The sequence below is a fragment of the Cephus cinctus genome, unplaced genomic scaffold (assembly GCF_000341935.2).
Source record: "Cephus cinctus unplaced genomic scaffold, Ccin1 Ccin1_scaffold0330, whole genome shotgun sequence".
Taxonomy (NCBI): domain Eukaryota; kingdom Metazoa; phylum Arthropoda; class Insecta; order Hymenoptera; family Cephidae; genus Cephus; species Cephus cinctus.
Genome location: NW_014333027.1, coordinates 146170 through 172933, shown reverse-complemented (window position 1 = coordinate 172933; position 26764 = coordinate 146170). Strand labels below are relative to the sequence as shown.

The 26764-nt window shown below is 38.3% G+C and overlaps 3 protein-coding genes and 1 long non-coding RNA gene across 4 annotated transcripts; 2 read left to right on the top strand and 2 right to left on the bottom strand.

The window, feature by feature from the left end:
* The first annotated feature begins 242 nt into the window (after positions 1–242).
* Positions 243–19165, top strand: LOC107266919. The gene is made up of 14 exons (XM_015737957.2): positions 243–712; positions 10084–10333; positions 10751–10859; positions 10932–10956; positions 11037–11223; positions 11334–11671; positions 12229–12295; positions 12393–12671; positions 12798–12960; positions 13294–13625; positions 14215–14331; positions 14712–14795; positions 17242–17844; positions 18553–19165. Exons 1-14 carry the CDS (start codon positions 675–677, stop codon positions 18703–18705), a joined length of 2745 nt encoding a protein of 914 aa, XP_015593443.1. The 5' UTR covers positions 243–674; the 3' UTR covers positions 18706–19165.
* Positions 14952–16167, bottom strand: LOC112494206. The gene is made up of 2 exons (XR_003059412.1): positions 15531–16167; positions 14952–15035 (listed from the first exon to the last, which is right to left on the bottom strand). It is a non-coding gene; the product is annotated as an uncharacterized LOC112494206 (long non-coding RNA).
* Positions 19166–20322: 1157 nt separating the features above from the next.
* LOC107266920 lies at positions 20323–22814 on the bottom strand. Its single transcript, XM_015737958.2, has 3 exons — positions 22403–22814; positions 21927–22043; positions 20323–21706 (listed from the first exon to the last, which is right to left on the bottom strand). Exons 1-3 carry the CDS (start codon positions 22637–22639, stop codon positions 20465–20467), a joined length of 1596 nt encoding a protein of 531 aa, XP_015593444.1. The 5' UTR covers positions 22640–22814; the 3' UTR covers positions 20323–20464.
* Positions 22815–23309: 495 nt separating this feature from the next.
* Positions 23310–26723, top strand: LOC107266831 (F-box/LRR-repeat protein 4). The gene is made up of 7 exons (XM_015737737.2): positions 23310–24019; positions 24092–24185; positions 24259–24715; positions 24780–25014; positions 25089–25449; positions 25514–25841; positions 25921–26723. The coding sequence occupies exons 1-7, from the start codon at positions 23795–23797 to the stop codon at positions 26255–26257; spliced, it is 2037 nt and encodes a 678-aa protein (XP_015593223.1). The 5' UTR covers positions 23310–23794; the 3' UTR covers positions 26258–26723.
* The last annotated feature ends 41 nt before the right edge of the window (positions 26724–26764 follow it).

Sequence of the window (26764 nt, the reverse complement as noted above, 5' to 3'; positions counted from 1 at the left end):
AAGTTTCTCTCTTCTACAGGGTTATAAGCTGCACAGGTGAACGCTGTCTAAAAGGGCGGTGCATTATTGTATACACATTAGACCGACATATGACTGTGTCATGTCTACTGCCACAAGCAGCACACGTATACTAGTTTCTCCTTAGGAACGTATAGGTGGTTTACAGGTGTACGTTATTGTCCAATACAGTCTGTACAGCGGTGTCACGGTAACAGCAATAGCCGCAACAGTCCATCAACAACAGCAGCACCGGCAGCAACACCACCAGCAACCGGCAGCAGCACAGTCAAATAGGCAGTCGGCTGGCGACCCATCCGTACCTTCGTGAACGTCCATCCCCACCACGTCGAGCCACTAAGCACGCCAGCAGTGCCGCGAAGAACGGGCGCACGAGCATTTAGATTTCGTTTCAGTCTTCCCTACGACCCCGAGGAGCGAAGGAAGCTATATATTTCGTGGTCGTGGTGAATCCAAAGGCGCAGTGCAGTACTAGAGAACGTTGCAGCTATCGTATATCTTTCTTTCGCGTAACTGATATGCCGATTGGATTATTGTTCAAACTTTTACAACAGCACTCGAGTCATTGACATTTTTATGTGGTGCTGATATTGTTAATTCGAGGCAGTGTTAATCATCGAGGGAAAGCCAGACTGGCGCTATATGGAACCCACCCCATGGATAGTAACATGTCTACTGCGGCCTACATGCATAGGTAGGATAAGTCTGATCGATATTTTGGCTTTTACTCTTACATGGCTATTTTCAATGGGTGGGTGCTAGTGAGAGGGGGTTACTATCGCGTCACGAAGACGAAACTCGGTTGGGAACAGGTCGACGTGTTCTCACGGTTTTATGGTGAAAACTTTTGTGTACATTTCTAGCCTATGTATTTTTATACAAATTTAAGGAGAACGATACCTTGTTTCATAACGACGTTACTTAATTACTTAACTCATTATCCCGGCATACCTAGTATCACGTTGTGTTTTATTTATGCGTTCAGATATATGCAGACTTATTTCGAAATGGTTATTTATCAACAATTTAAACGTATTCCTCCTCACTATTTACTTTTAACGTTATGACAATATGCAGATAAAATTTAGATAAGGTACCTTCCTGGATACTGCAATGAGAACTATTGATTTTCCGGTATTTTCTATTGCTCGCGTACTAAAAAGGACGAGGAGTCACGAAAGAGAATGGTGGCATGCAGTAAAACTTAACAAAAGCATGTCCGGCATTTTACGCATGCCACGCACCAGGATACGCACGAGACTCGATACCTCTTATTTACATGGAACCAATGTATCCCTTCAGCAATAATAGTTTCTATGATGAGAGGATTCTCCGTCTGAATTTACCTATAGAGTATCGGTTTTATTTGAATTGCATAGGCATTGGTATTTATTATGGTATCTGGGTACAGCACGTAATCGACTCGGACGTATTTTCCAGAAGTCACTATGTCAGGAATTGCCGGTTCAATCGTTACATTGATCCTCACAACGTATAAGATCACCAACAGCTTTTCTACGCCATTAACCTGCATTTTCAAACTTCCGTCACGCGTTTCCTGATCGTCTCCCTCACTGGAGCACAATCACCTCTCGTCTCTCCTCTATAAGCCAGTTCCACCTTTTCCTTGAACCTGCAGACCGCAGCCATTGACCGCGACTCTTTTGGATCGAGCGGCATTCGATCTGCGCCGTGCGGTAGTTGTACTCACTTCTTCGCTGACAATTGGTAACGTTTTCTTTCATTTCGTTATCCATTTCTAGAAACAACCACGTAAAACCACTTCTTGAGAATCGTAATCGGACCGTTGCACTTACAATTTGTAATGGTTGCCAATTTCAAATAATCGCAGTACAACGTCTACAACAGGTCTACTTTCATTTCTAAATACCTTTACACCTGACAATAAATTCTCAGCTGTTGGCAGGCCAAAATGAATAAGATTATTGACCACTTTTATTTTCTATCCAACGCCTTCTATTTGATTCCTTAGTCATACAAGTGTATTATAATTCATAACACGCACCCTGGCGACTGTGCATACAAGCAAAAACTCACAAGCCACCCCATGAATAGACGCGAATCCTTTACTAGAGGATGATTCATCGATACCCTCGAATGATCTGTATCTTTGAGAAGGATCTGCTCTTAAGTATAATAATCTCTTCGACAATAAGCCGCCATTGCAAGTTATCCACTAGAGAAAACGTTCATCTTGGCTACAGATCTCTTTAGGAATTTTGCCAGTCAGTCTTAACCAACGATAGCTTGTTATCGTTTAAGCTAGTTTATAATGGCGAGTGGATAAGCCGTATACGGGTAAGCTTTACGTCACGTATACATTTTACTCTACATATTCACTAAAAGTGAACTCGAGTTACTGCTTGGTATAGATTGAGGGAAAAAATTACTTGTTTATATAGTATCCATTAAAGTGCATTTACATTATCCATGGAAATTCCAACGGATATGATCCACTTGCACGCACTTAGTTGCTCATCTATTACGTTAAACTTATTACCACTGGTTTCGCACGTGCGTCCTATATGGATACGTTACGTATGCGGGACATAGAGTGAAAAGGCTTTACGGTCAGTAAGACTGCTCTATTCCATCTTATAACACAAATTAAACTGCAAAGTGAAACTCTTACCTAAAACATTTCCTATAAAAATGGACGACGATAAATTTCTAGTATGCTAGTTTCAAGCTGTTGTTAAATCAGTATAAATGTCAGGTATGAATTTTACGCGTCGTACAAATAAGATATGGATAGATAGGGGTGGTCGTAGTGAACCGTGCTTTATGTAGAAGGTCGACGTTCCGGAAGTGGTTTATGAACCTCGTGTTTATCAGGCCTTATACATATAGTGGTTCTTCCACCTAATGTATTAGCGTTTATCGTTTTCCTGAAAAATTAACAATTTTTTTTTCAAGGCGTATAAAAAGCCACGAGAAGCTGTGAGGTAAGGTGTATCCTCCGATTATATCGGTGGGCGGTTTATGAAATTAGGAAATACAATTACAATGAGGGAGAGAGATTTAAAGGACCCCTTTCGTGTTAAATTCATGCATTTGGCACGACCTCGAAGAAAGGCGGTGGCCTGACACTGGGATGGTGGTGAAGCGATGGCAGCCATGACGGCCTACTTTCATACTTTAGGGGAGATTTTCTGCAGACGATCCTTTGGATTGTTTATACGCAAAGCAAACCGCCTATTTCGCCGTAAGTGGCTGTCGGCTCGTTGGGCATAATACGACTCATAATTGCCCACGGAATTCTACCCGTGGAGAGGGTTTATAAAAGCAAAAAGAAACCTGGCGTGCACAAGGCTTGCTCGCCATTTTCCATTAGGTACTACTCAACATAATTGCTCTTGGAGACTCGAAACGCACGTACGTAGGTACATTGGATATACAGGTTGGTATTTAAATTGGATAGTAGATATCAGGTTCCGAGAAATACCGCGAATAGTTTTGTCTCTGCGATGTAATATTTCCTTCGTTAATTTCCTTTCCGAAAGAATCCATTTTTAAATTTAAACAGTGACTAGGATTGTCCCTTCTCCAGATTTCATAGCAACTTCTAAACGGGTTCGGTGCCATTTTGTATTTCAGGAATAGAGAATATTCATCATTTTCTAAGTTGTTGCTCCACAGTCTTAACATAGTTCAGGTCACATTGGACGATTTCTATCTGAACAACCTGGACAGGTTTATGATTCTCGTTAACCTCAAGTGGAAGCGTAATTCGCATTTGACTTCCGGTATAGTGAGTCCTTTATAATCGTAAGGAATCATCATTATTGTTCAGTAATATTTTCTTGTTTCGCAGAAACGCTCCATTGAATTACGTAATACGTCAATTCGAAAAATTCCCTGCGTAGAACGCTTTTACCGTCTTACCCAGCCATAGACGTACAATACGTACCTACACACAGGGCGTCCTCGACGATACCAAGTTTTGTCTACGGCGTGTGGTAACAACGGCATCCATTGTATGGCGATTTTAATTGCGAGAACGTGTATTTACAAAGGTATCGGAGTATGGCGCATTGTGATGCTACATTACCAAAGGCAATTCTGTCCACTTGGAACCTAAGTAGATTCATTCTCTATTAGGAACTCACTTTCCGGTGAGTCATAAGTCATTTTCACTGTATCATTAGCGTTGTATTATCGTCTTAAAATAACTTCATAAAATGACCGCCAGACTGCGCGCACAGGCACGTGAAAAATATGCAATAAACAAACTCACAGTTGTATACAAGGATACTGAAAAGAGGAAAATGACTTTGTTGATTTATTTTACACCGAACTCTCTATCGCATACCACGAGTGAAACACCTTTTCACTTTGTTAGGTATATTACGAGAATATTAATTAACGTTTGCATTCGATGCGTCTTTGTGCAATACATTATTTATTGCACTTAGAGATATATCGAAGGGTTCCCGTGATTATTTATCGAGCCACGAGGAAGATGGCGCGCCTGCGAACACGTCAGGGGGAGGGACCTCTGTCTGTCCTCCAGGAACTCGTAATGCGTGAGAAAACTCACGCTGTCTTCACTGCGAGCAAAGAACAAGAAGAAGAAGGTTGCATAATTAAGGATTGCGATGGCAGTTACATCGTTATTTACGTTATAACGTGGCTTATGGAAGTGATGCAGATCCCCACCCATGTCTCGACATTCCCTACGTCTCTCACAACGTTTCATACTATTTTCTCACTGTGTATACTACACGTAATAACGTACTCTACCTTCACGTCCAGAAAATCTGCCTATCCAACAGGTCTACTGTGTCCTACCCTATCCGCGAAGCAATGCGAAACTGCACGATCCTACTTGGGGCTGTAATACTTGCCAAGGAGTCATGGGAAAGGTTAGAAAAAATCATCGTTCATATAGTAAACATCGAGTTCACGGCAGCTGATGCTATAATCACTCTTAGGGAGTGTGTACTACACTTAACAATATATTTATGGTAGATAGCGATCCTTCGGCAAATATTAAAAATCTCTGTGAAACAGTGTTATACAGTGAAATTTTCTATCTGACGTATCAAAAAATTATTTCAGAGCTGCACGCGACTTATGCTATCAAAGTACTAAGTACTACTCTCGTACATTTGTTCTGGAACTTTTACAGCTTCTATTTTTTTCCGTGAAACAAAATCCGGATACCTCGGTGTCCCTGCGATAACAAACAATTGGACAAACTGGGTCGATTTCGCGAGCCGTCACGCGCATCGGTGAAATTCGCGCAGGAAACTTATATAAATAATTACATACCTACACTTTTCTTCACGCCTATCACTCCCTACTTTTTTTTAGCTCTTGCGTGTCTTGCCTGGTGACAATATGATCTTGACTAATGGAAGATGAAATATAAAGAGGAATATGGTTCAAGCGCGACAATGTTCCCGGTACCTTCGTACATTTATCTTGTGTCTTCGAATGCTCTTGCCGTGTAAAAACTCGAGATAGAAGGTGGCACCGTACGAAATTATAGGGTCACTGATCTGACGAATCAACTGAGTAAAATCTACTGGCTAGTCCAACGGTCATTGTGATGTATATTTGAGTCGGAGATAATTCGTCCACACTTTCCTGATTTTATCTGCCCTAATTACCTCGGTCGTTACATTAAATCTCATTTATTCTTCGAATTTGTTCATTTCAATTCCTGGCAGTTACATCCGTGCGTAATGGAGCTGGACGAAAATTCAATAATTCCTTCGTGGGAATGTGTCCTCTCTGCTATATGGAATTACATTGCTACGCGTTGCCACGCAACTGGACTGTCCTTGGCATTCCCGGATGATCTAAAAAGTGGTTTCATCTCAAGAATTCATGATACGACAGTACTGGATAACTGTAAATAGGAACAATTAATTTATGTAGCACCACCTCCGGCTCGGCCGGACGTGTCTTTGGGAGCAATGGCCACGCAGTATCCAATACAGGAAGGTATCTTGAGTTTATGATAAAATTGTTTTGAATCTATCAGAATGGTATTCTGAAATTCAAGAAAAAATACTTTAACAGCGTTTCAAGCATTATTACCGATTATCATTATTATTATTTCGAAAGGATAACGTATCGACGATTATTCAGCGCTTCCTGGACACGTAGAAAGGAACGTAGGATTATTATCTATCGAATCGACCTGTTTCGCAAGATCCAATGAAACCATAGCGTAAAGAAAGCAATAACCGGAAGAGTATCGTAAATGTCCAGACCGAAAAATGACGGGATACGGCAATGACTTCTAATTGGAACCAAGAAGTATCGAAGCGATGCTGACAAGTAACACGCAGCAATGTAAACGTCGTTTCTTCACGTCCACTCGACTGCAAATACATTTACAACATCCAATCATCTTCCTACGACGGCCTTTACGATAGTTTTATGGGGATTTTTCATCGCTGCGTTCCTCGTCCTGGACCTAGAAAGTCACGCGTACCACCGTTCACTTTCCCGAACTAAGTGCAAAATGGCTATAAAAGAAAGAAACAAAAAATATAAGCACAAGTCCAAGTCAAATTATCAATCGAGACAGAAAGGTAATATACATTGATTTCTAATACTACTTTTCGAATTTTCTTTTTTTTTTTTACAATTCTCCATAACGTTCACGTAAAATTCTTTTATGGGTTCAACGAGCTCGTACGTCAAACGCCTAGCGATTGATGTATTCTCGAAAAGCAAGATCTCATTGAAACTCACATAACGTATTGAAAACTCTTCGCTTCTCTACCAGTCAAAGAAGTCACTGACCCGCTGACACACATCGTCTACCCGAGAGTACACATATGCGAGTTTCTTACATACGTGACCGGCCTTATGCACGCCTCCTGCTTACGGATGTGCTCGTATATACCTCTCGTCTCGACGCTCGTCTGGTCTCTGACTCCTGGTAAGCAAAGCCCACCTGGCGTACGCATTGCTACGTACATCAAGCAATTCTCAAGTGCATACCTGCGCGTATGGCCAAATTACAAAGAACACGCGTGAACGACTATCGCGAGAATTGGACAAGTGTTATTATAAATTGACAAAGGAACAAAAATTTAGCGCATCACGTTTTTATACACCTTTTCGTCGTCACTTGTGTACCTAACTGCTTGGTCACGTTTGTCTCTTTAGATTCGCACTTTTTCCATCCCTCTGACTTTTAGGTATCTATACTTCCTTTTATTCTCTCTCCTTTCTTGCTCTTCTTTCACTCCGTCTATCATCCTTCTTCGGATTCTTCTTCGTTGTCCTCTGTATTCTTTCTCCGTCTCTACCTTACCAATAGATGATTCTTGTAACGTCCACGTCATTGTTGCAAGATCATCCAGTCATGTCGCTCCTGTTTTGTACCGATGATCGTGAGAAGAGAAACGAGCCAACGAGTGTCATTGACTGGGTGGAAGTTACTAGAATTTCTCAAAGATCTCAGGAGAGCTGTAGGGAGAGGGGCCGATACTCAGCAACGTGAATCTCACCTTGGAGAGATATGCTCGCATTACTGGCCTTTTTCGTATCTTTGTTTTAGATCTATTTTCTATTGTACCTATCGTCTTCGTATCTCACGTGTATTTTTCATTCTGTTTGCAAGAGATATTATTTGCTTGATCCCGACAAGGTTGATAGGAACGATATAAGACGTATCGATGCATCTGCCGCTTTAATCTGGGAATACTTATTCTTTGGATAGAATGTTGGTTGTGCGATGTTGAAAAATTGTATTGTTTTTTTCACCGAGACTTCGTTGCTGCGTGAATATATTGATTTTTAATGCTGTAACGATACAGCAAACAGTGTTACTTGGAATAACAATAAACTTATCACATATTTTCGCTCTGCTGAACTAGTTCTCGCGATATAAAATCCTACTTACTGGTCTACACTTTCGCTCGAGTAAATGTATATAAGGCATACTCGTTTGTACTATATACGCATTTATGTAGTAAACTAGATGCTATTGGGGGAGGGGGGAGGGGGGTTATTTGGATCGTCACTAGAGCAAGTTTCGCGATAAGTATTGCAATTCCAGAAATGGAATCGAGGAAGTACCAAATATGTACTACAATTCTACATTTCATATTTTTCAGTGATACCAAGATCTATATAATCAAGCCATACCATCGGTGTGAAACACAAGGGACTTCCTTGGTTTGTAATACATAAGAAGTTGGCCCCTCGCTAAAGACTGTTTACCTAGTTCTAATACGAGTTATTCACGTGGTATTAGATAGAGAGGTGCAACCGGTCGTACAAATGCGTACAAATTGTTGGCATTTTGCGTGGCGCGACCTCCTTGAAAAATCGCTCGTCTGCGGCAGGGCTTTTAGATCAACGACCGAGGTCGAAGAGGGCCGACTTTGCAAGAGTTAATCGAGCTCATTCGTGCGTTAAGAAAGTCGATGCTTAGCACAAGCGGCTATCTCCTCCTGTCAAGTTTCCTACTCTTGTTAGTTCGACCGCAACGAAAACAAATTTTCCATCGGACATTTTTAACACGAGAAAACTCGTCCTCCGATGGGACGATGGGAGACAGTCTCTGCACTGTATTCCAGTACCCTAATAATATACGTAGAATCGAATTGACTATATTAGAATTTTCACAAAGGGGAATAAGAAACTTCGTCATCAGCTAAACTCAATTTTAACCATTGGGTACAGCAGTGGAAACTTTCTTGACATTGTCGAAAGTTATCGTGAACAAGTATAGAATAAAAAATTAATTCGGGGAACCTAGAACCTAGTATTTGTCAGGGGGTCAGGGTGTGTCTGTTCTTTTTTAAAATTATTTTAGTATGTACCGTCTAATATATCACCTTTCACCGACAGCCGATGACACAGTCTCGTGTGTGTATTCGTGCTGAGTGTAATTAACATGGACGCTACCAGAATGAAAAATTACTATATCAACTATGTCGACTGATAATGTATTTTATACGTATAGCGCTATATAAGCAGAAATATCAATGCGTATAGAAAGTTTGTCTTAAAGGAGGTAGGTATTAAGTTTTCTTTAGCGTATACGATACCTTTATCGAACCAGCATACTATATACTATATATAATACGTATAATGCATTATATAGAATCCGTATCTTAAGACGCGATGAAAACTCTTGCAAAATCCTCGCGGAAAGAGAAGTTGGCTCGAAGTCATTTAAATGGAGTAGTCGAGAGGTGCCTTTGTCTCGACTTTCTTAATGACTGTCATTTGCCATACGATTGTATACGGCTTATATCGCGCCTTAATTATCCCTCGTGACATGCGCCTCTCGCGCACACCGTTTCAATTTATATGCCGATGATGGATTCTCTGTACCACTAGCGAATACACGTTAAATATTTTTAGATTCGCATAATGCTGCAAGTTTCAGGACGAGATTTTTGCGTTGCGAAAAAAGTCTGAAATTCCATAGTGGTGGCATCAAACAATAAAAGAGACGAACGTGGATAGTTCGAAGCTTAAAGAAAAATTTTAATGTCATCTTAATCACAGTAAAGCTGGTCAAGTCCAATTCCTATTGTTCCTAATCGTTCATCCAGCACAGTGCCACTCACAATAATTTAACCCTGTAACAATTAATTGTTTGTACAAAGTTACTTCATTTCTATTGCACCTTGAAATTCGGTGTCTCCGTGTCCTTTAATAGGATTGTGCAACTTAAGCGAATGATACAAATATGATAGGCAAGTTGCACTACGGGGTGCTGATCAATAATACGAAATTGAATTCCATTAGGAAACTACCTCGGAAACTGGTTACTGGAAATTTCCAGGATGCTGCCGAGGAGATACTTGTATAATGATTTGGTATTCAGAATAGTATGCAATTTAATTAGATTGACCGTTATTTCATTCACGGAGACTATATAACGTGGATTGTTGATGGATCAACAAAAAAAAAATGATTGCGCACAGGTATCGTGTAAAAGTTAGGAATTAGTAAACCACGATTATCTACAGTGCTTAATGATTGTGGGTGACTGGTAGAATTTACGTTAGCAGTCTTAGGCGTAATTAGCCAACGTATTAATGACTTGGGGATTTACAGGCATGGTGGATCTCCGAGCACGTCCAGTACTAGCACGGGATCCTCTTCTGGTGGTGCCGGCGGGACACCTGGGGGAAATCCGACAGGAGGTGGACGAGTGGCTGTCATTGGCGTCACCAGGAACGTACGACTGAGAAGACGTGGTGCTTCTGGCTTTGGTTTTTCTTTACGTGGTGGACGCGAATATTCGGCTGGGTTTTATGTCAGTGATGTACAACCGGGAGGAGAAGCTCACAGAAATGGATTGAGAGTGAGTATATTTGTATATTTTATTAAAGAATTTTTTAAAATTATTTTTATCCAATAATTATTTCATAATCACGAACTAATTGTGGAATTAGTTTATTTTGAGTCAATTATTATATATATATGTATGTGTGTGTATATATTTATACCTGAGCTAGATACATGGCATAGAATGTTTGCGATATCAAAGGAACGATAGTCTACTTGACAGGAAATCCATTGGTAGTCTGTAATTTGATTCGTTTTGATTCGTTTAATATAAACGATGCAGTTAATAGATACAATGGAGAAAAGACGTTCATTCGTGCGTTAAATATCCGCATTTCGTTTATGATTCTATTCTTTAAATATGAGGTTCATTGTACAGATTTCACAAATACGATTTTTCAGGTAAATAATATGTTTTAATGATTTGATCTAGGTAGGCGATCAAATTGTAAGGGTGAATGGTTACCCAGTCGAAGATGCTGTACACCAGGAAGTCGCACTTTTGGCCAAGAATCAGCAGGTGTTAGTCTTAAAAATTCGAAGTGAGTATTAAGAACGGAATAGAGGATTTTTTAAAAAGTGATATAAACTTGATACATTTGTCTTTGTTTCAGGTGTGGGCATGATACCGGTGAAGGAGTGAGTATTGTTCATAATAATCTTCTACGTGATACTTTGTGAATTATCATTTTACAAATGCATATTATTATTTGTATTAGTAATCCAAACGATCCAGTAACTTGGCACATAGTTCAACAACAGCAGCAACTGCAACTGCAAGCGAACGAAACGGCATCAGGAACAGTGCCACCGAGTACAGAAGTAAGAATTCGAATTCCTGTTGGAGAAAAGGGTCGTCTAGGATGTGGAGTCTGCAGAGGAATCTTGCCAGGTCTTACAGTACAGGTACACATATTGGCCTACATTAATTATCATATATGTATCATGGATTCTCGTGGACAAATCAAAATTCATAATTCGGATTGAATTATTAAATTAATAACTAAAATTATCAGGGAACAAGGGAGGGTGGTCCAGCCCGTGCAGCTGGTCTGAAAGCTGGCGACGTCATCATCTGGTGTAATGGACAACGACTGACAGACCTTCCTTTTGAAAGGGCCATTGAAGTAATGCGCGGTGCAGCAATTTTGGATCTCATTGTTAACAGGCCAGTTCCAAATCATCTATATGACTGTCCTGAGTCATTATGGATGCGTGGCTCTAGTGGCTATGATTCGGAATCCTCAAGTTCACTTGCCGTCAGTCCACCACCGCAAGTTCCCACATCGCCGCAGCATCTGGTCGATGGTAGAACACATCAGGGAAGGGATGAGCCAACTGGCAGAAATGGCCGGTACGTTTGTCACGCTAATGCACCTACCAAAGCGCCCTGCATCGAAATTCCTTGCACGGGATCCGGTCGTGATTACAGTCATGCATGCTTGAGTGGCGCCAACGAATATTTTAAATGTCTAGGGGAACACAGGTTGTTGGTAAATTAAATTAATTTAGGCCACATTTAAAACGCTTGTAAAGATGTACATACAGATAGAGAATGCAAAATGGAAATTAGAGTAAAATTTTTACTAGAATAATCAATAATTATTGATATAAGAATATATTTCAATAAAACTCTCAAACAATTGTTTGTATAATTAGTGTCTGGTGCGCCTTGCGCATCAAACGTTTTTAATTTTGTTGAATTTGACATATTGATTCTCTATCTATTGATATACGAATATCAAATATTGGCAAAGCAATTGAGAAACAGTTACCTTGGCTGACAGCTGTGTTTACCTTGCCACGTCGATTTTTCCATCATTACTCGTACAGCTTAGTGTCACGAGAAACTTACTGTCCGTTATTTCTATTGAGTGCACGTTTATAATTGTGAAATTTTTTAATGTTCAGGATCTGCTGTCCGCTCGCTATCTCAACCGGTAGCTGCAGCTCGTCAGAATGGAATCACGTGGATCAGGTGAGAAAAACTGGTGGAATACAAAATCGTGAAGAAATCAGAACGAATTGTTAGCTATTCGCTCGACTTGTTAACTATAAAAATGACCAATTTTCAGGTACAAGAGTGGACTCGAAAACCCAACAATACAACAGTCATAAGGGTTAATCAAAATCAGAACCAAAATTTATATCAACGAAACATCCAAAATCACTCGCATCCAGCATCCCGAGGGAACGTTGACAATCTTAACAAGGGAACTGAACCTCTTTACGATCCGGTTGCTCCACGAATAGACTACGAGGTTCACGATTTCGACAGAAACATACACGAGCAAGTCACGAAACGTCCGTATCAGCGGGATAAGGGTCCAATAATTCACGATGGTCCAGTTGAGGTAGGTCATCGTAGTGATAGTCACTTTTTATCTTAACGAATTCAAGAATACCTGTTTCTTTAAAAGTCGTTTTGTATTCCACGTATGAAAAATAAATTACAAGAACCTATTCCCTTGTATTCTCAGAGAAATAGTCAGCCAGAGGGAAATCAGCTGGCCGAATTACAATTCGTCCAGAGGCAAGTAGAAATGGAAAGGAAGACATTAGCTACTGTAGAAGTTCATCAGACAGTATCTCCACCAGCCCCGCCATCAATGCCACCGCCATTATCCTATAAGTGGCAGCCAGGTCGGTAAATAAATATCCACGTAGAAAAACACAGTAAATATAGTATCATACATTTTATTCACGTAATCCATCTCTCATCTCTCAGTTATCAATTTACTCGTAATCATTGTCTCAACCATAATCTGTATCTTATAGTAATTAACGAAGGATAGCGACATACATGTATTGAATACAAATTCCAATTATTTGGCTACGTTTTTTTTATTAGATAAATCTCATTAAAACTTATCAGTAGCAAATTAAAAATAAATTTCACGTCACAGTTGGCTGGCAGAAATATCTATAGAATCAAGACCATACAATTGTTACACATTGTGAACTTCTTCTTTACAGATGCAAAACCTATGAACGCCATGGGTATGCAAATGGGAAGCACAATGTCGATGGGAAGTACAGGCTCCACAGAAACTGAATCCAGCCTCGAGTCTTCTTGTAGCAAAGATTCAGCATCCACATCTTCATCCTTATCAACTTCGTCCTGTGAACCAGCATCGACAGCGTCCTTTGTCTCCAATGGTACTTCAACGACGACAACAATGACCAATAAAATTTCTGAAGGCAGTTGCGTGCGTCCAGCTCGCATTACGGCAACGCGAAACTCACCCGTGGCCAATACGGATCTTGGAACGGCGATAGCACAGGAATTGCAAAGGCGAGCACAGCAGGTATACATAATTATATCTATATGCATACATCATTACTGTTGTATAGAACGTATTGTCAGAAGATTAAGAATATGTATATTGTACTCGGTTACCCATTGTTACACCTGTAATCTCTGGAAGATCAGCAGACTTATTTCTCAAGTATGTCTCATGGAGTAGCAGATCTCCACTTGGATTTATTGGCAGCGAACGTATAGATAAGTTATCACGTTCTTTCAATGATTACAATAAAAATTGTGACAATTATTGGAATTTAACGAGTACCTGTTCAATTGGTGTAAAACGTCAGACGCGGCTGATGATAAGAGTCTCTTGACGTGATAATAATTATCAATGATACGTCACTTAACCACGAGCAGATAAACGTTGATAATGAAGGTTCTTACTAGTATGGTCGTCCCCTCCTAAATTGTGCGATACCTTGATTAAAAGGATAGTACCTATTATGTACCTGGTAAACATCATCGTGACTAATCATCAGTTAATCAATAATCACTTATGCTTACCCGTGACTAATCTTTGCGATGTAATCGTATGAGTTCTGTTATCATCAGTGCATTCCTTGAGTAACACATTTTGTCTTTTGCAGAGGAGTATGAACAATGCGGGAAAGGGCGAGGCTGGGAAGGAAAAAGTGGCAGAGATGCGCAAGGTTCAAACTGCAGAGGCGCTCAGAGTGCAGGAACAGAAAGTCACGCATGATAAGGTTATACGAATTTTTTATTTCTACAACTTTATAATCCCACGTGCAACGTCACGCGAGTAACGGAAATTCGTAAAAGTACCGTTCATCTACGAATACCGGAAACGTACTGGTATGATCGGTCAGGAAAAATCGATAGGGCCGGAAGTACGTCACACTGATTCTATCGGTGGTAAAACTTATTGTTCATCGTCAATGGAAAATTATATTCGTTATTTAGTCATGGTCGACGCGTTAGACCATCCGTATACCTGTCGCGTTGTTACAGAGGATGCGCGAACGCAGCCCCTTCCAAACTCTTCATCCTATTGGTCCACTGAGGAGGAGGTACCAATTGGATGTGGTACCACTGTGTTACTATAAAAACATTTTAATAATTTCAGCTGATGGAAGAGTTCAAACGAGCGCACAGAAGGATGTTCAACGTTAATCAACAGCGGGTCCAGTTTTCTGATCAAGTGGAGCAGGTACCCTAGTTTTGATTTTTATCGAGGAATCACTTCATTATACGGTCCTATATATGTTTAATTAGAAACTTCAGTCTGATTGGCATATTTGATGCTTTGTTCTTTATTCCTTTTATATTAATTTTTTTTTCATCACTCACTTAATTCTTTTTTTTTCTTCTTTCGTTATGACACGTTCACTACGACGTGCACAAACGGTCATACATGTTATACCTAAACATTATGCGGACCAACGATTTCCTGTAACGAACGTGTTAAGTTAGGTTTTTTTCTTCTCTTCATCGGTTCAGAGAAAAATTCTGTTCTCATATGCATTACAAGACTCAACACTGACAAGTGTGTACAGTGAATTATTGTGCAAATAGCTATGCTGATAAAGGCCATAAATACGATAAGAGAACCAGGTAGGAGGACTCGACTGTCGTGTAGCAATGGTTGAAAAAAAAAATATTACTTTTGTCTATTCGCTGAATTGTTTTAAGAAAAAAGAAAGGAGTCAAGTATGACAATGGGATTCCAGTATATCACGACAAAAACTAGTATTTGAGTAATTAATTGCTAAGAGACAGCTCGCTCTATTGTTTTGTAAAAATAATAAAAGAAACTAGTGAAACGTTCGTTAACGTAACAGCGAGGCTCGTCTTCGTCGTTACGCCTTTGGGTTAGAGCAGTTGTCGTGCGAGAAAGGGAAGAGAAAGAATGTCAGGGGGGAAAAAAAAGAGATATAATAAATACCTTTAGAATTTCAGAGTGATTGAGTCGTCGGTACTTGCGTCATATAATTGTATAATAGAGCCGAGCATAGTCGGGAATTAAAACTTTCTCCATTTTTCTTTATTCGGCGCGCGAAGAATTCATGGCTAAGAACCGAGCAAGGTACACGCATTTTCTTAAAATCATCTTGAAACGAATAAATTATTTAATTATTCCCGAGGGACACCAAGAACGATTTAACTTTTATCAAAGTCAAACTCGAACAATATTCACAGAATGATCTACGCAAATAATTATCTTCAATAACAAGTATACCCATATAATCGTTCACGTAGAATCTCCTTGAAAATGTATAATATTTTAATTCCAAGCTGATTGCTCCGAGCAAAGTATAAACAAGCATCTTATGGCAAAGTAAAGAGACATTAAATTCATAAATTATTTTCATGCCTCTGGTGCTACAGCCAACACGATTTCGAATAGTGGTACCAATATAAAAAAAAAGTCCACATAAATTTTCACTAGCTAAAAAGTGTACGCGCAGGACGTGTGTAAAATAATTGACCAATACACAGGCAGATAGATAAGAGCAAGAAGTAAAATCTCGACTATAGTTGTTGCTTAAAACAGTAGTGGGGAGAATCTCGGTAACGTGTATACAGGTAAGACTCATAAGTATAATTAGAGAGTGACTATTACATACTTACCTGTACAATCTGTATACAAACTCAATAGTATTCTGTTACACATGCAGGTGCACCCGCGTCGACCAAGAGAGCCAAGAGATAGTAGTAGCTAGCTTAACACCTTAAAGCTACGTACACAGTGTGCTTTTCTCAGTCGTCGCGGAACCGCCGTGGCAGCGCGTATATACAAAATAGATAAAACTGTACATACGATAGATAGTGTATAATATATTTATAGCTGGTGGCTTAAAACATATTAAAATTTAAAGATCGACTATCTAAATCGATTAACTCAAAATGAATAATCGCTAAAGTTTAACTGACAGAGGAGACAGAAACCTATTGAAGTGTTAAAACGATAATTCATCACGTCTAAAGAGGAATTAAAATATCAAACCAGACCGCCTTAGTGGCGCGCGATTTACGAATAGGTTCTTAAACGTGTACGATAATTTAGATATAATCAGAGATCTGTCAGGGAGTTTATCGTTAATTACTTTTATCGTTAACGTTGTTAAACTTTACGCTTCGAGGTAATCAATAAAGTATACGCATCTATCTACGTAGCTTACGTGTTTCGTTGCTGGGTCGTATACTGGCTTACCTGACTGTGCGCATTGCTGTAGAGTCTTCTCATTGTTATTTCTCTTTTTTCTTCTCTCTCTTTTTTTTCGCTTGGACGATTACTTAGCGGACGGACGTACGTTACCGCAGGAAAAATAAGAATTACGTAAGAAACGATGCTATAGCTACGATGTGCTCTTGACAGGTGCATCGGTACTTCTATTAGGATGTACGCTTAAAAGTTTGTACAGTGCAAAGTGCGAAGAGTTTATTGGACTATTTAGAACGTAGTTTGGAGATCGAATGTGGGTGTACATGCTATTGAAAAGATGAATAAGACTAATGGTGCTACTAAAAGGAAATCAGTACTGGTGACTGTTACTCCGTATAACGTTAGTGTCTTTTTAAAGTAGCTTTTTAACTTGGACAAATAAGGAATTCAAAGTTTTTGAGCCTGTGACTACATTGAACTGAATTTTCAGGAACAGGAAAGACGTCTCACTAATGGATCTTCTTCAGCGAGCGGACCTCCGCCACCACCACCACCACTTCCCGTTACACCAGCCAGGACTAAGAACAGTGAGGATGCCGTTGAGATGCAGAGTATAGAATCTTTCAAGTTGAAAGACGCACCGAGCTTTGTTATTCCTAAACCTCCACCGACTTACTTTCCTCTGACGGCAAACTCAACGTCGTCCACCACGACTTCCACGACATCAAGCGTCGCTGGGAAATTGTCACCTGCCTCTGGTAGTCCAAGGCATGGACCAGTATCTGTTCAATCTGCAGTCAATGGAAAGGAGTCGGTTTCTAATGCCATCAATGAATCTAACAAATTTTCACTTACTTCTCCAACCGCTAATGGACAGAATGCTAAGCCGATTGGCAAGGTTGCTATCAGGATAGGTGCTTATGAGGGTGAAGCGAAACAACCATCCAGGTTGGAATTTTTGCCCCAACAACAGCGTACTTTGGAAAAAGGAAATGGAGAGGAGGATGTGGCTAATGCACCGGTTGTCTCGCGATTGCAAAACGAATTGGCAGCTACGCTTCAGAGATCAAACCTTCGAAAAAAGACTGACGAGGTAAATATTGAAAAAGAATATAAACGAGTAACAACGATTTCGCTCGATTATGCATAATAAAAAATATCTTTCAATCATAATATTCAAATTTTAATGAAAGACTTTTAACAAGTCTTATAAAAAAAGAACAATTAATTGATTGACGATACTTTCTAATGGCACGATAGTCTATGACCGATATTTGAGTATGTGAGAAATTTATTTCGGTTGATTAGAATCAGATAATAGTGACTCTCGACATGTCACCACCACAGTTTAACTCCTATTTTTGAAACTTGTATATTCATTAAGCATGTAATATAGTACAATGTATTTATAGATAGTTTTTACTGTAAGAAAACTTATGTGCCTTCTAGGTATACTGCAAGTAAATTAGCTTTTTCTCAAATTCAATCAACTTTCACTTATACTATCGGCGCGATCGAAAACTTCTGTATTCCTATGGCACTGTAGTTTGTCTCGCGTCACTATTTTGACTTCCTGCATTGTTAAAGATCCGGCATTTTGCCGATCGGCTTAGCACTAATTAACGTAAACGCGTTGCGTCAATGAGTAGTTATTAGTAACGGATTCGGTGGCCCGAGGAATCAGAACGATCTGCATCGTTTAGCACGAATAAAATACTAAGCGCTTCTTCTTCAGTATATAGCTATCTATAAAAACAAGGTTAATAATAATAAAAAGCTAAAGATATTATTTTCTTTGCAGGACAATTCGATGGGTAACGTTATTCCCAAACCTCCAGCAATTCCAGAAATAACGAGACCGATTACGCTGTCGCAAAATAACGTGGAAAAGTTGGCTTCCGTTTTAAGCAATAAAGTCACGATTAAAGTTAGTCCTGAAAATGCGACTCGATAAGATACGAGTATTTATGGAGCCGAAAAGGAAACGTAGAAGAGGAATTCTACATTATATATCTATATACACATTTATATATATATATATATATATATATAGATAATGTCGCACGGAAAAAGATGTCGACGTACTTTTTCGATCTGCTGTACATTTCTTTGTCCTCCCTCTTCCCAAGCAACTTTTAGGTGGTCTGTACTCGACAATTTATGGGACTGATCGTTAAGACTTTTTCTATAAACGTCTTTTTATATTATTTATTACCAAAATTAGTACCTACTTTGTAAGATGTTAATGTTGTAACAAGATATGAGAATCGCTGTACTTTATAAGTAGACGCATCGCCAGGATTCTCGATAGCTTTTCTGCGTAACTCAAGACTATATAATATACCTCGACTCGAGTAGTTTTTACTCGAGTTTACGTCTCGACGATAATAAATGCAGAAGTTAATGTATATAAACAAGTGTCATTTTCTCTTTCTTCGATATCTGCCGAATTACTGATAACATTGTAAATTTTCCAAGAAGATAATTTTTACGGTCCTTTATGAACGTTCAAAATGCGTGGGTTCATCGGTGCTAAACGTCATCGATCGACTAATTTTTTTACTGAACAGCTAGTACCATCAACTATAGTCCAGTATACCATGGACTACCATAGAATTTATATTCCTGGACACTGAACTCTAATCATCGTGGAAGTAGACAAGGTGTAGTATTGCGCATATATACTAAACAGCCAATAGGACAGGTGGACCATTGCACCGGCCGTTACAAGCAGGAATTCAAAATCGTCTGCTGTCGTCACCGAGATTAAATCGAATTTTTTTGATGTGAAGCTAAACACATATACTGATTGCATGAAAATAATACATTCACCGCGTTCTAGCTTGTAACCGCTAATGTAGGCGGTTTTACCCGCAAGCGCTAGTGTTGAAGAAGCCTGCTGACCTAACGCATGCGCACTCAAAAATTCACTGCATCCTCTGATCTCCGATTCAAAAAGAAAGTTCTAAAATTTTGAAGTTAGGTGAATAAAGAATTGATGACTAAAAAACTGTTAAAAAGTTAAGTGGACCAACTCACTTAAAAATCATGAAAATTAAATGATGCGGTGATTGCGTATATACCGAAAACTGTTACGTTGATGAAAATACCTCTGAACAAGTATAAAAGATAAAGTATCTACACAAGTAGAATTTTTTCCGTAGCCAAGTTCAACAGTGTAAATATTTTTTCTCTTTTGCGTTTGTTGAATTTAAATTGCACCACTGAATGAAATTGGTTCCACAAGGTCCAATTCCCTTTGTAAAAAAACTTCTAAAAGAAGTTTGAGTGTAGGAATTTTCAATGTAAAATCTTTCACAGTAGATATACTAACGTATACAATAAATGTTTGCTTTTGTCCTAACTTTTTTTTTACTGAATTTATTTGTAACTTCTGTGAAACATTTTCAAATGCAAATTCCTATCATTGTCGCAAGCACGATAAGGATAAGATACTTTTATCGTTTTTCGTCGATGTAGCGCATAGCTCAACAGGGTTCCTAAATATTTATTAGGATAGTCAACATTTTGGATACATAACCATAACTTAAAGTGATAAAATAAGACAAGACAAGGGAAAAATCAATATTTTTATTGAACTAAGATTCTAATCTAATCATATTAAAAAAGTCTTATCTCTTTGATTTAGTACTTTCGTCCCCCAGATCGGTCAACCCTTTAAATGTTAAGCTGGATGAGCAGACAGTAATAGATTAACGGAGCGAGATTTCATCAACCAGCAAAATTCCATGTCTCTGAATCGGAGTTTTCGAGGTTAAATTCTTTTTAAATAATTCGAGAAAATTGCTGTCGACGCCACACTTGACATTCATAATGGATAAATAACGCCGGACAGTATGCGGCGAAGGTAAAGGGAGCACATCATTTTCCCGTAAGAATCGATAATAGGCAGGAGAACGAATAAACATCAGCATACTCATCATAACCCAATTTTCGGAGTATCTGTTGCCTTTTTTGTTATCCTTGCCTGCTGCGGCGATAATTTCTTGGATTGCCAATTGCTGTGGCTCTGGCAATTTTAATTTTTCGCATTTATCCTTTATTGATTGCTCACGGAGATTTTTAATTGTCATTTGTGCTTTAGATATAATACCCTGTATTTTCTTAATCTTTTCACTGGCTCTGCGAGCTACAGCAGCCTCGGAGCGAATCTTTTTGCGTAGTACGACAAATTTCTCTCGGTCGCGTTCTGTTCTACATACGAGTTTCAGTCTTCCCAGTTTTTTATTCTGTTTAATAAGCCTTCGATTCCTTTCTTGCAGAGTTTTTTTTAGTCTTTGGCATCGTGTGCATACTCTTTTTATGCAAAGAACAGGACAATCTTTATGCCTCCAATCACCAAATGAATCTTGACAACCAACGTTACTGGGTACGGATTGTGCTCCTTGAAGCATAGCTACGCCAGTACAGATATTCATATTCGAAAGTGTTTTCAATAGATGGCATAGTTCAGATGTAGTCTCTACAGGTTTTGGTAGCAACGATATATTCTTTGAAGACAATGTTTTCCCATGTGCTGACATATGAACGGTTCCGTCTTCTAACACCAATACCGATTTTCTTATCAGAGGTTGCAAATTATTACCTTGATTCTGGACTCCGAACGTCGAAAAGGCAACCCACTTTTTTCCCTCATTATCCTTGTAGCGAAACCAGCCTTTTGGGATTTCTATCAGATTTTCATTGTTTAATAATTCTGAATAACAGTCCTTTAGTGTCAGCATGGTTCGATCATCTGAGGGTTCATCTTCTACATTGCCCGTGCAATCTTCTATTACATTGTTCTTGCAAGTTTTGCCATATGCTTTTGTGTTTTCCACATCTCCCTCCCATTCAAGGTCCATGGAATGAGCATAATCATGGTCGCGATAAACGATATTTTGATATACCTTGTCTGTCTTTACAGTGTATAATGATGACTCCTGATAAATAACCTATATGGAAATTGAGAAATCAATTATATGGATTCATTCAAATTTCTTCCCATTATTTAATATTATGTATTAATTAAATTTGCTTGGTCGAGCTGACAGGGGAAATAAGCAGAAAAAGTTTCGTATACAATTTGGACTGTAGATTATCTGATAAAAATATTAAAATTACATTCAAAAACTCTTACTAGGACTTTGATATTGTTTAAAAGAGAATGCTCACCTTACTCTCAGTGACGTTTTCAATGTTATTATCATTGTTTATTTTGCAATGTTGTCGAGGGCTTGAAAATATTGATGGCACTGCTGTATCATTAAGCCGTGGATGCTTCAGTGAAACCTAAATATAAACGTGATGAACTAAGTTAAGAAATATATTGCATCAAAAAAAGTAAATAAAGAGAGGCAATAGACACCCAATATAAATAACAGAATTTATAATGTGCAGAATCAAACACTGTTGCTGTTGAATGTCTTGAATTAATTGGCTGTGAGCACATGGTCAACAACGCAAATTTGTAAGCTCGAAACAACTTAAAACAAATTGCAACAGCCACATTTCACTTTTTTGTGCATCAACAAATTGGCTGCATAGGTATAAATCGAACAATGTTAAAGCACAAATTCTTTTACAGTCATTGTGTAGAGAATATTACATTATCTAAAGGGGGTGTCTCTCTGATATAAAAGTATCCTTACCTGCAAGATAATTTTTCCTGTAGCATCTTTGTGCACATTCTCCCGAACTATATCGCAAGCAGCGAAGTGTTTTTCGCAAACTAAATGCGAAGTGGTAATTGGAATATTTCCTTTCGGTAAAGCTCGTAGCCACTGATTCCGTAACTCAATGTCTTTTGGCACATGAAATAAAGACACTTTATTTTTATTGCTCACATATCCACTTCTACACCCAGACACGATGCATTTTCTAGTCATTGTTGCTTTGTTAAATTACAATCATGGTCTATTACAACAGTACAACGAACGAAACTGCAAATTATGTACCTATTACAGAAAGAGGACAAGAAAGAGATAACTGCGCACGCGTGCTAGCAGATGATAGACTCTTTCAACTGCTTTCAACACTAACGCCTCTTGAGGCAGTCATGATACAAATAGACGAGGTATAGCCACTAGGGGTTCTACGCATTTCGACGGTGACGTCACTAGACCATTTTACTCTGATTGGCTGACCACTCGCTGCCGCGATGTTCTTATGTTTTAATTGTTACATCGCTTGTTTCCGAGCTAGATTGGCGCCAACATTCGTCGTGACGGTAACAGACAACTTGCATCGTGTGCAATAAAAGGCTCTACAATTATTTTATAACATTCATTATTTTATTACATAAAATTTCTCGCATTAAAGAAGAAGTTGTCTTAATTGGGAAAAAGTATCACATTTATTTCACTGTTTTGTTGTTGTATTGTCTTTGTTAAATTTTCTATATAATTTAACTTAACTTTCTATTTAATCAAGGAAAATTCATGTAAACTTATATAACATATATGAAATTATTTTGTTGGAGCATGGAAATATTTTTCTCGTAAATATTGAATGAATTGCTTCCCAATTGGCGGTTTTGTGAACCCTCGGGCTCTGACTGGTTGGACCGCCTCGGTAATTGGTCACCGGAGCGCTCCTCTCTCTTTCTCTGTTTCAGATCGTCATAGGATACTCACGCTAGATGCCCCATAGAAACGCTCTATTCTGTATTAATCTTGTAGCCGCTTGTAAGGGACCAGGATCCTAACTAGTGCCAACCATACGTAAAGAAAGAAGAAAAATAAGATCTCTGATGACAACCATCGATGACAACAGTCTGCTTGAATGTGGCAGACAGTTCGACAAGTGTTTGATGACATTTGTAAATTTGTCAACAAATACCTTTTTTGACTTGTAATAACGAATGAAAATATCGAAAAATTAAACCTAAATCATAAAAGCTTATTGACAAAAAACAATGCTCAACTCAAATCATTTGATCTAACTATAGATATAAGTTTTTAATGGATAATTGTGGTTACTCACATAATTTTAGGCAACTGTCAAATTAAATTGAATTTTTAGAGTTCTTATTATTTAATGATATGGTGTCTTTCGACGAGGTAAAAGTGGAGCTTGTATCCGTGAACACGGAAAAGAATTTGACAAACAAGGAATCAGTTGCTTTTGTTGAACAGTTTGTCAAAGAAGTTTCAGACTTCAGTTCACAGTATGGTAGCGACAACAGTATTTCATATACAGCCTATAATATTGCTGGGAATCCAAGTAAATTTCCAGATTATGGAGATTATCCACAAGCATTTGTTATGGTACTTCACAAGCATCAATATTTTGTGTACTTCATATTAAAAAGATCACAGTTTAATCATGAAATATTTTAGAGAACATATGGATGCTGGTGGGATGTAGCACCATCTAGGCCCATTGACTATATGCCACAGAATAATGGACCTGTGATCAGTCAAGATTATATAGGTATAATTATGTTTGTGTGAACTCCGATGTGTGAGAAACAAATAACTAATTTTAATAACTTTTCTTCTTTAAGATGTTGAATACTACAGAGAAGTCTATCCAGTTAGAGTATCTATTTATGAAACTTATAATCCTGGAAGTGTAGTTGCTATATGGGCCAGAGATAATAATAGACGATGGCACCAATTATGGAGCGGACCACCACAAATAGTTTCTCGTAAACCAAGAATATTTTCTCCTCCATTGCAGCTGTGTCATTTTAAAACAAAAATGATACGAGTTGAATTTAATCATAGTTTATTAGACTATTATACTGAAGTAGATGCAATTCTGCTTATTGGAACTTCTGAACTAATTTTACCACATATTGGATTCCAAAATCGAAATCTGAGTGCATTACTGCAAGAGCTTGGCGATACAACACACAATAATGAAGATCAATACAACCTCACGCCTGATTATTTAAAGATTAATCAAGATTTGAAAAAGCTGAAGAATACACTTGGCAAACATTGTGTACTGTACAAAAGGTTTGTACTTAAAAGAATAATATTCATAATAATGAGATTCATAATACTCCATTTATTTTTTCAGCAAAGTAATGGATAAAGTTCCTATAGGAAAACTAGTATCTAAGCTAGGAATGCACTGTCATTGTATCCCACCAATTGATGAGGCATTTAATAGCTTGCAGCATTTTCTACAGGAAGATTTTCCTAAATTAATACATGACATTAATCTTTCTGCAGCATCTTCTTCTCTAACGGATACATCACCATCTACGAGCAATTCTATAGATAATACATGCGGCAGTTTTTCGAGTTTACCGGTTATATTGCCTATTTTCATTTTCTACATAGCGTTAAGAACTCTCATCTCAAAAATGTACTTTTTTTCTTATAGGACGAAACTCTATTGAAGATCTTGAAAAACTTGGATTTACAGTCTCTTTGTCGTTGTTGCAAAGTCAATAGGCGTTTCAATAATATTGCACGAGACGCTCTCCTTTACACAAGTTTAAATCTAAAGCCATATTGGTATTGCTTGGATATAGTTGCATTAAACTATTTAGCTCCACGCTGTCAATATTTACAGAAACTTGATCTCTCTTGGTGTGGAAATTATGATGCAATAACGTCCTACGATATTATAGAATTCTTAAATTCCTGTGGCAGTCAATTGACTCATTTAAGACTGAATTCCTGTCAGTTCGTGAATGATTCGGTAATCGAAAAGGTTGCAGCGGTTTGCAATGACCTCAAAGGTAATTAATACAAATCTTCACTAAATATTGATCCGTATAAATTGTAACATTGAAAATGTTTTAGAGTTATGCTTACGCAACTGTATAGCTATCACCAATCATGGATTTCGGCAGCTGACAAAACTTAAATTTCTTGAACGTCTGGAACTGTACAGAACGACTATTGAGACGTCTTCCTTGTGCGCGATATTAAAGCAGAATCCACAAATGCATCATCTTAATTTAGCAGGCTGCAATCATATTCCAAATATGGACGAAGTAGCAATAGCAATAGCAAACTCATGTCCTCATTTGGAAAGTATTGATTTCTGGAAAGCACACAGTCTCTCACCTAACGGGGTTCGCGCGCTTACTCGCTGCGTTCAATTACGAGAAGTGGATTTTGGTTGGTGGTAAGCTATATTTTTATTTAACAAAAGCTTCATCTAATTAGTTTACCTAAATATACTTTTTCTTTGCTTAAACTTGCAGTTTAGGAATGGGAGCTCCTGGAGATTCTCTTCGAGCTTTACTAAGCTCCTGTCGTTCCTTGGAAAAAGTCTTTCTGGCTGCATTACGCGGTTTAACAGATCGGGATTTGGAGCCTCTACTGTCGTGTCAAAAACTACAACAATTGGACTTATTAGGAGCACGCTCATTAACACCGGATATATGTTTACGTTTTTTGTTGTGCTGCCCACAATTACGTATGATCGATCTCAGTTTTTGTGAGGCTATTAGCGACATTAAAGTTCAAGAGTGGCGTCAATTATATCCTCATGTATCAATTAAGCGAAGTTTTCAGACCAGTGGATTCAATTTTATATAATCGTATTTGAGAAAATTATGAGTATGTTGCATACGCCTTAGGATTAGGATTAATTTCTGTAAGTCTCACAGAAAACATAAAGGCCGACAAAAGTTCTAATAATAGAATAACGATAACTTTTTCATTCGAATGTTAAGAGATGTAAGTTATACTTTGTAATGGCATCTCGTTTATGTTACTTTTACCTGTGATCAAGCTACAATATTAATTCTACTATATGATGCCATTCTTTCTTATGGTTTTACAATGTAAGATGATTCTGTGAATGCGGAATTAATATCGCAGTTCAATTATAGTATTCATTACAGCACAAGTTCATTCTATTGTAATAAGATTTTAGGTAATATTGGTTTTATAAACGTGGTGCGAATATGAGCATATATTTCATATCGATTGACTGATGTAGCTCTTTTAACACTGAGTATATTACAAACCTTAAATATAGCTATTTATGGAGGATATTTAATACTTAATGTTTTTATAAAATAATTCTTTTATGCGAAAAAC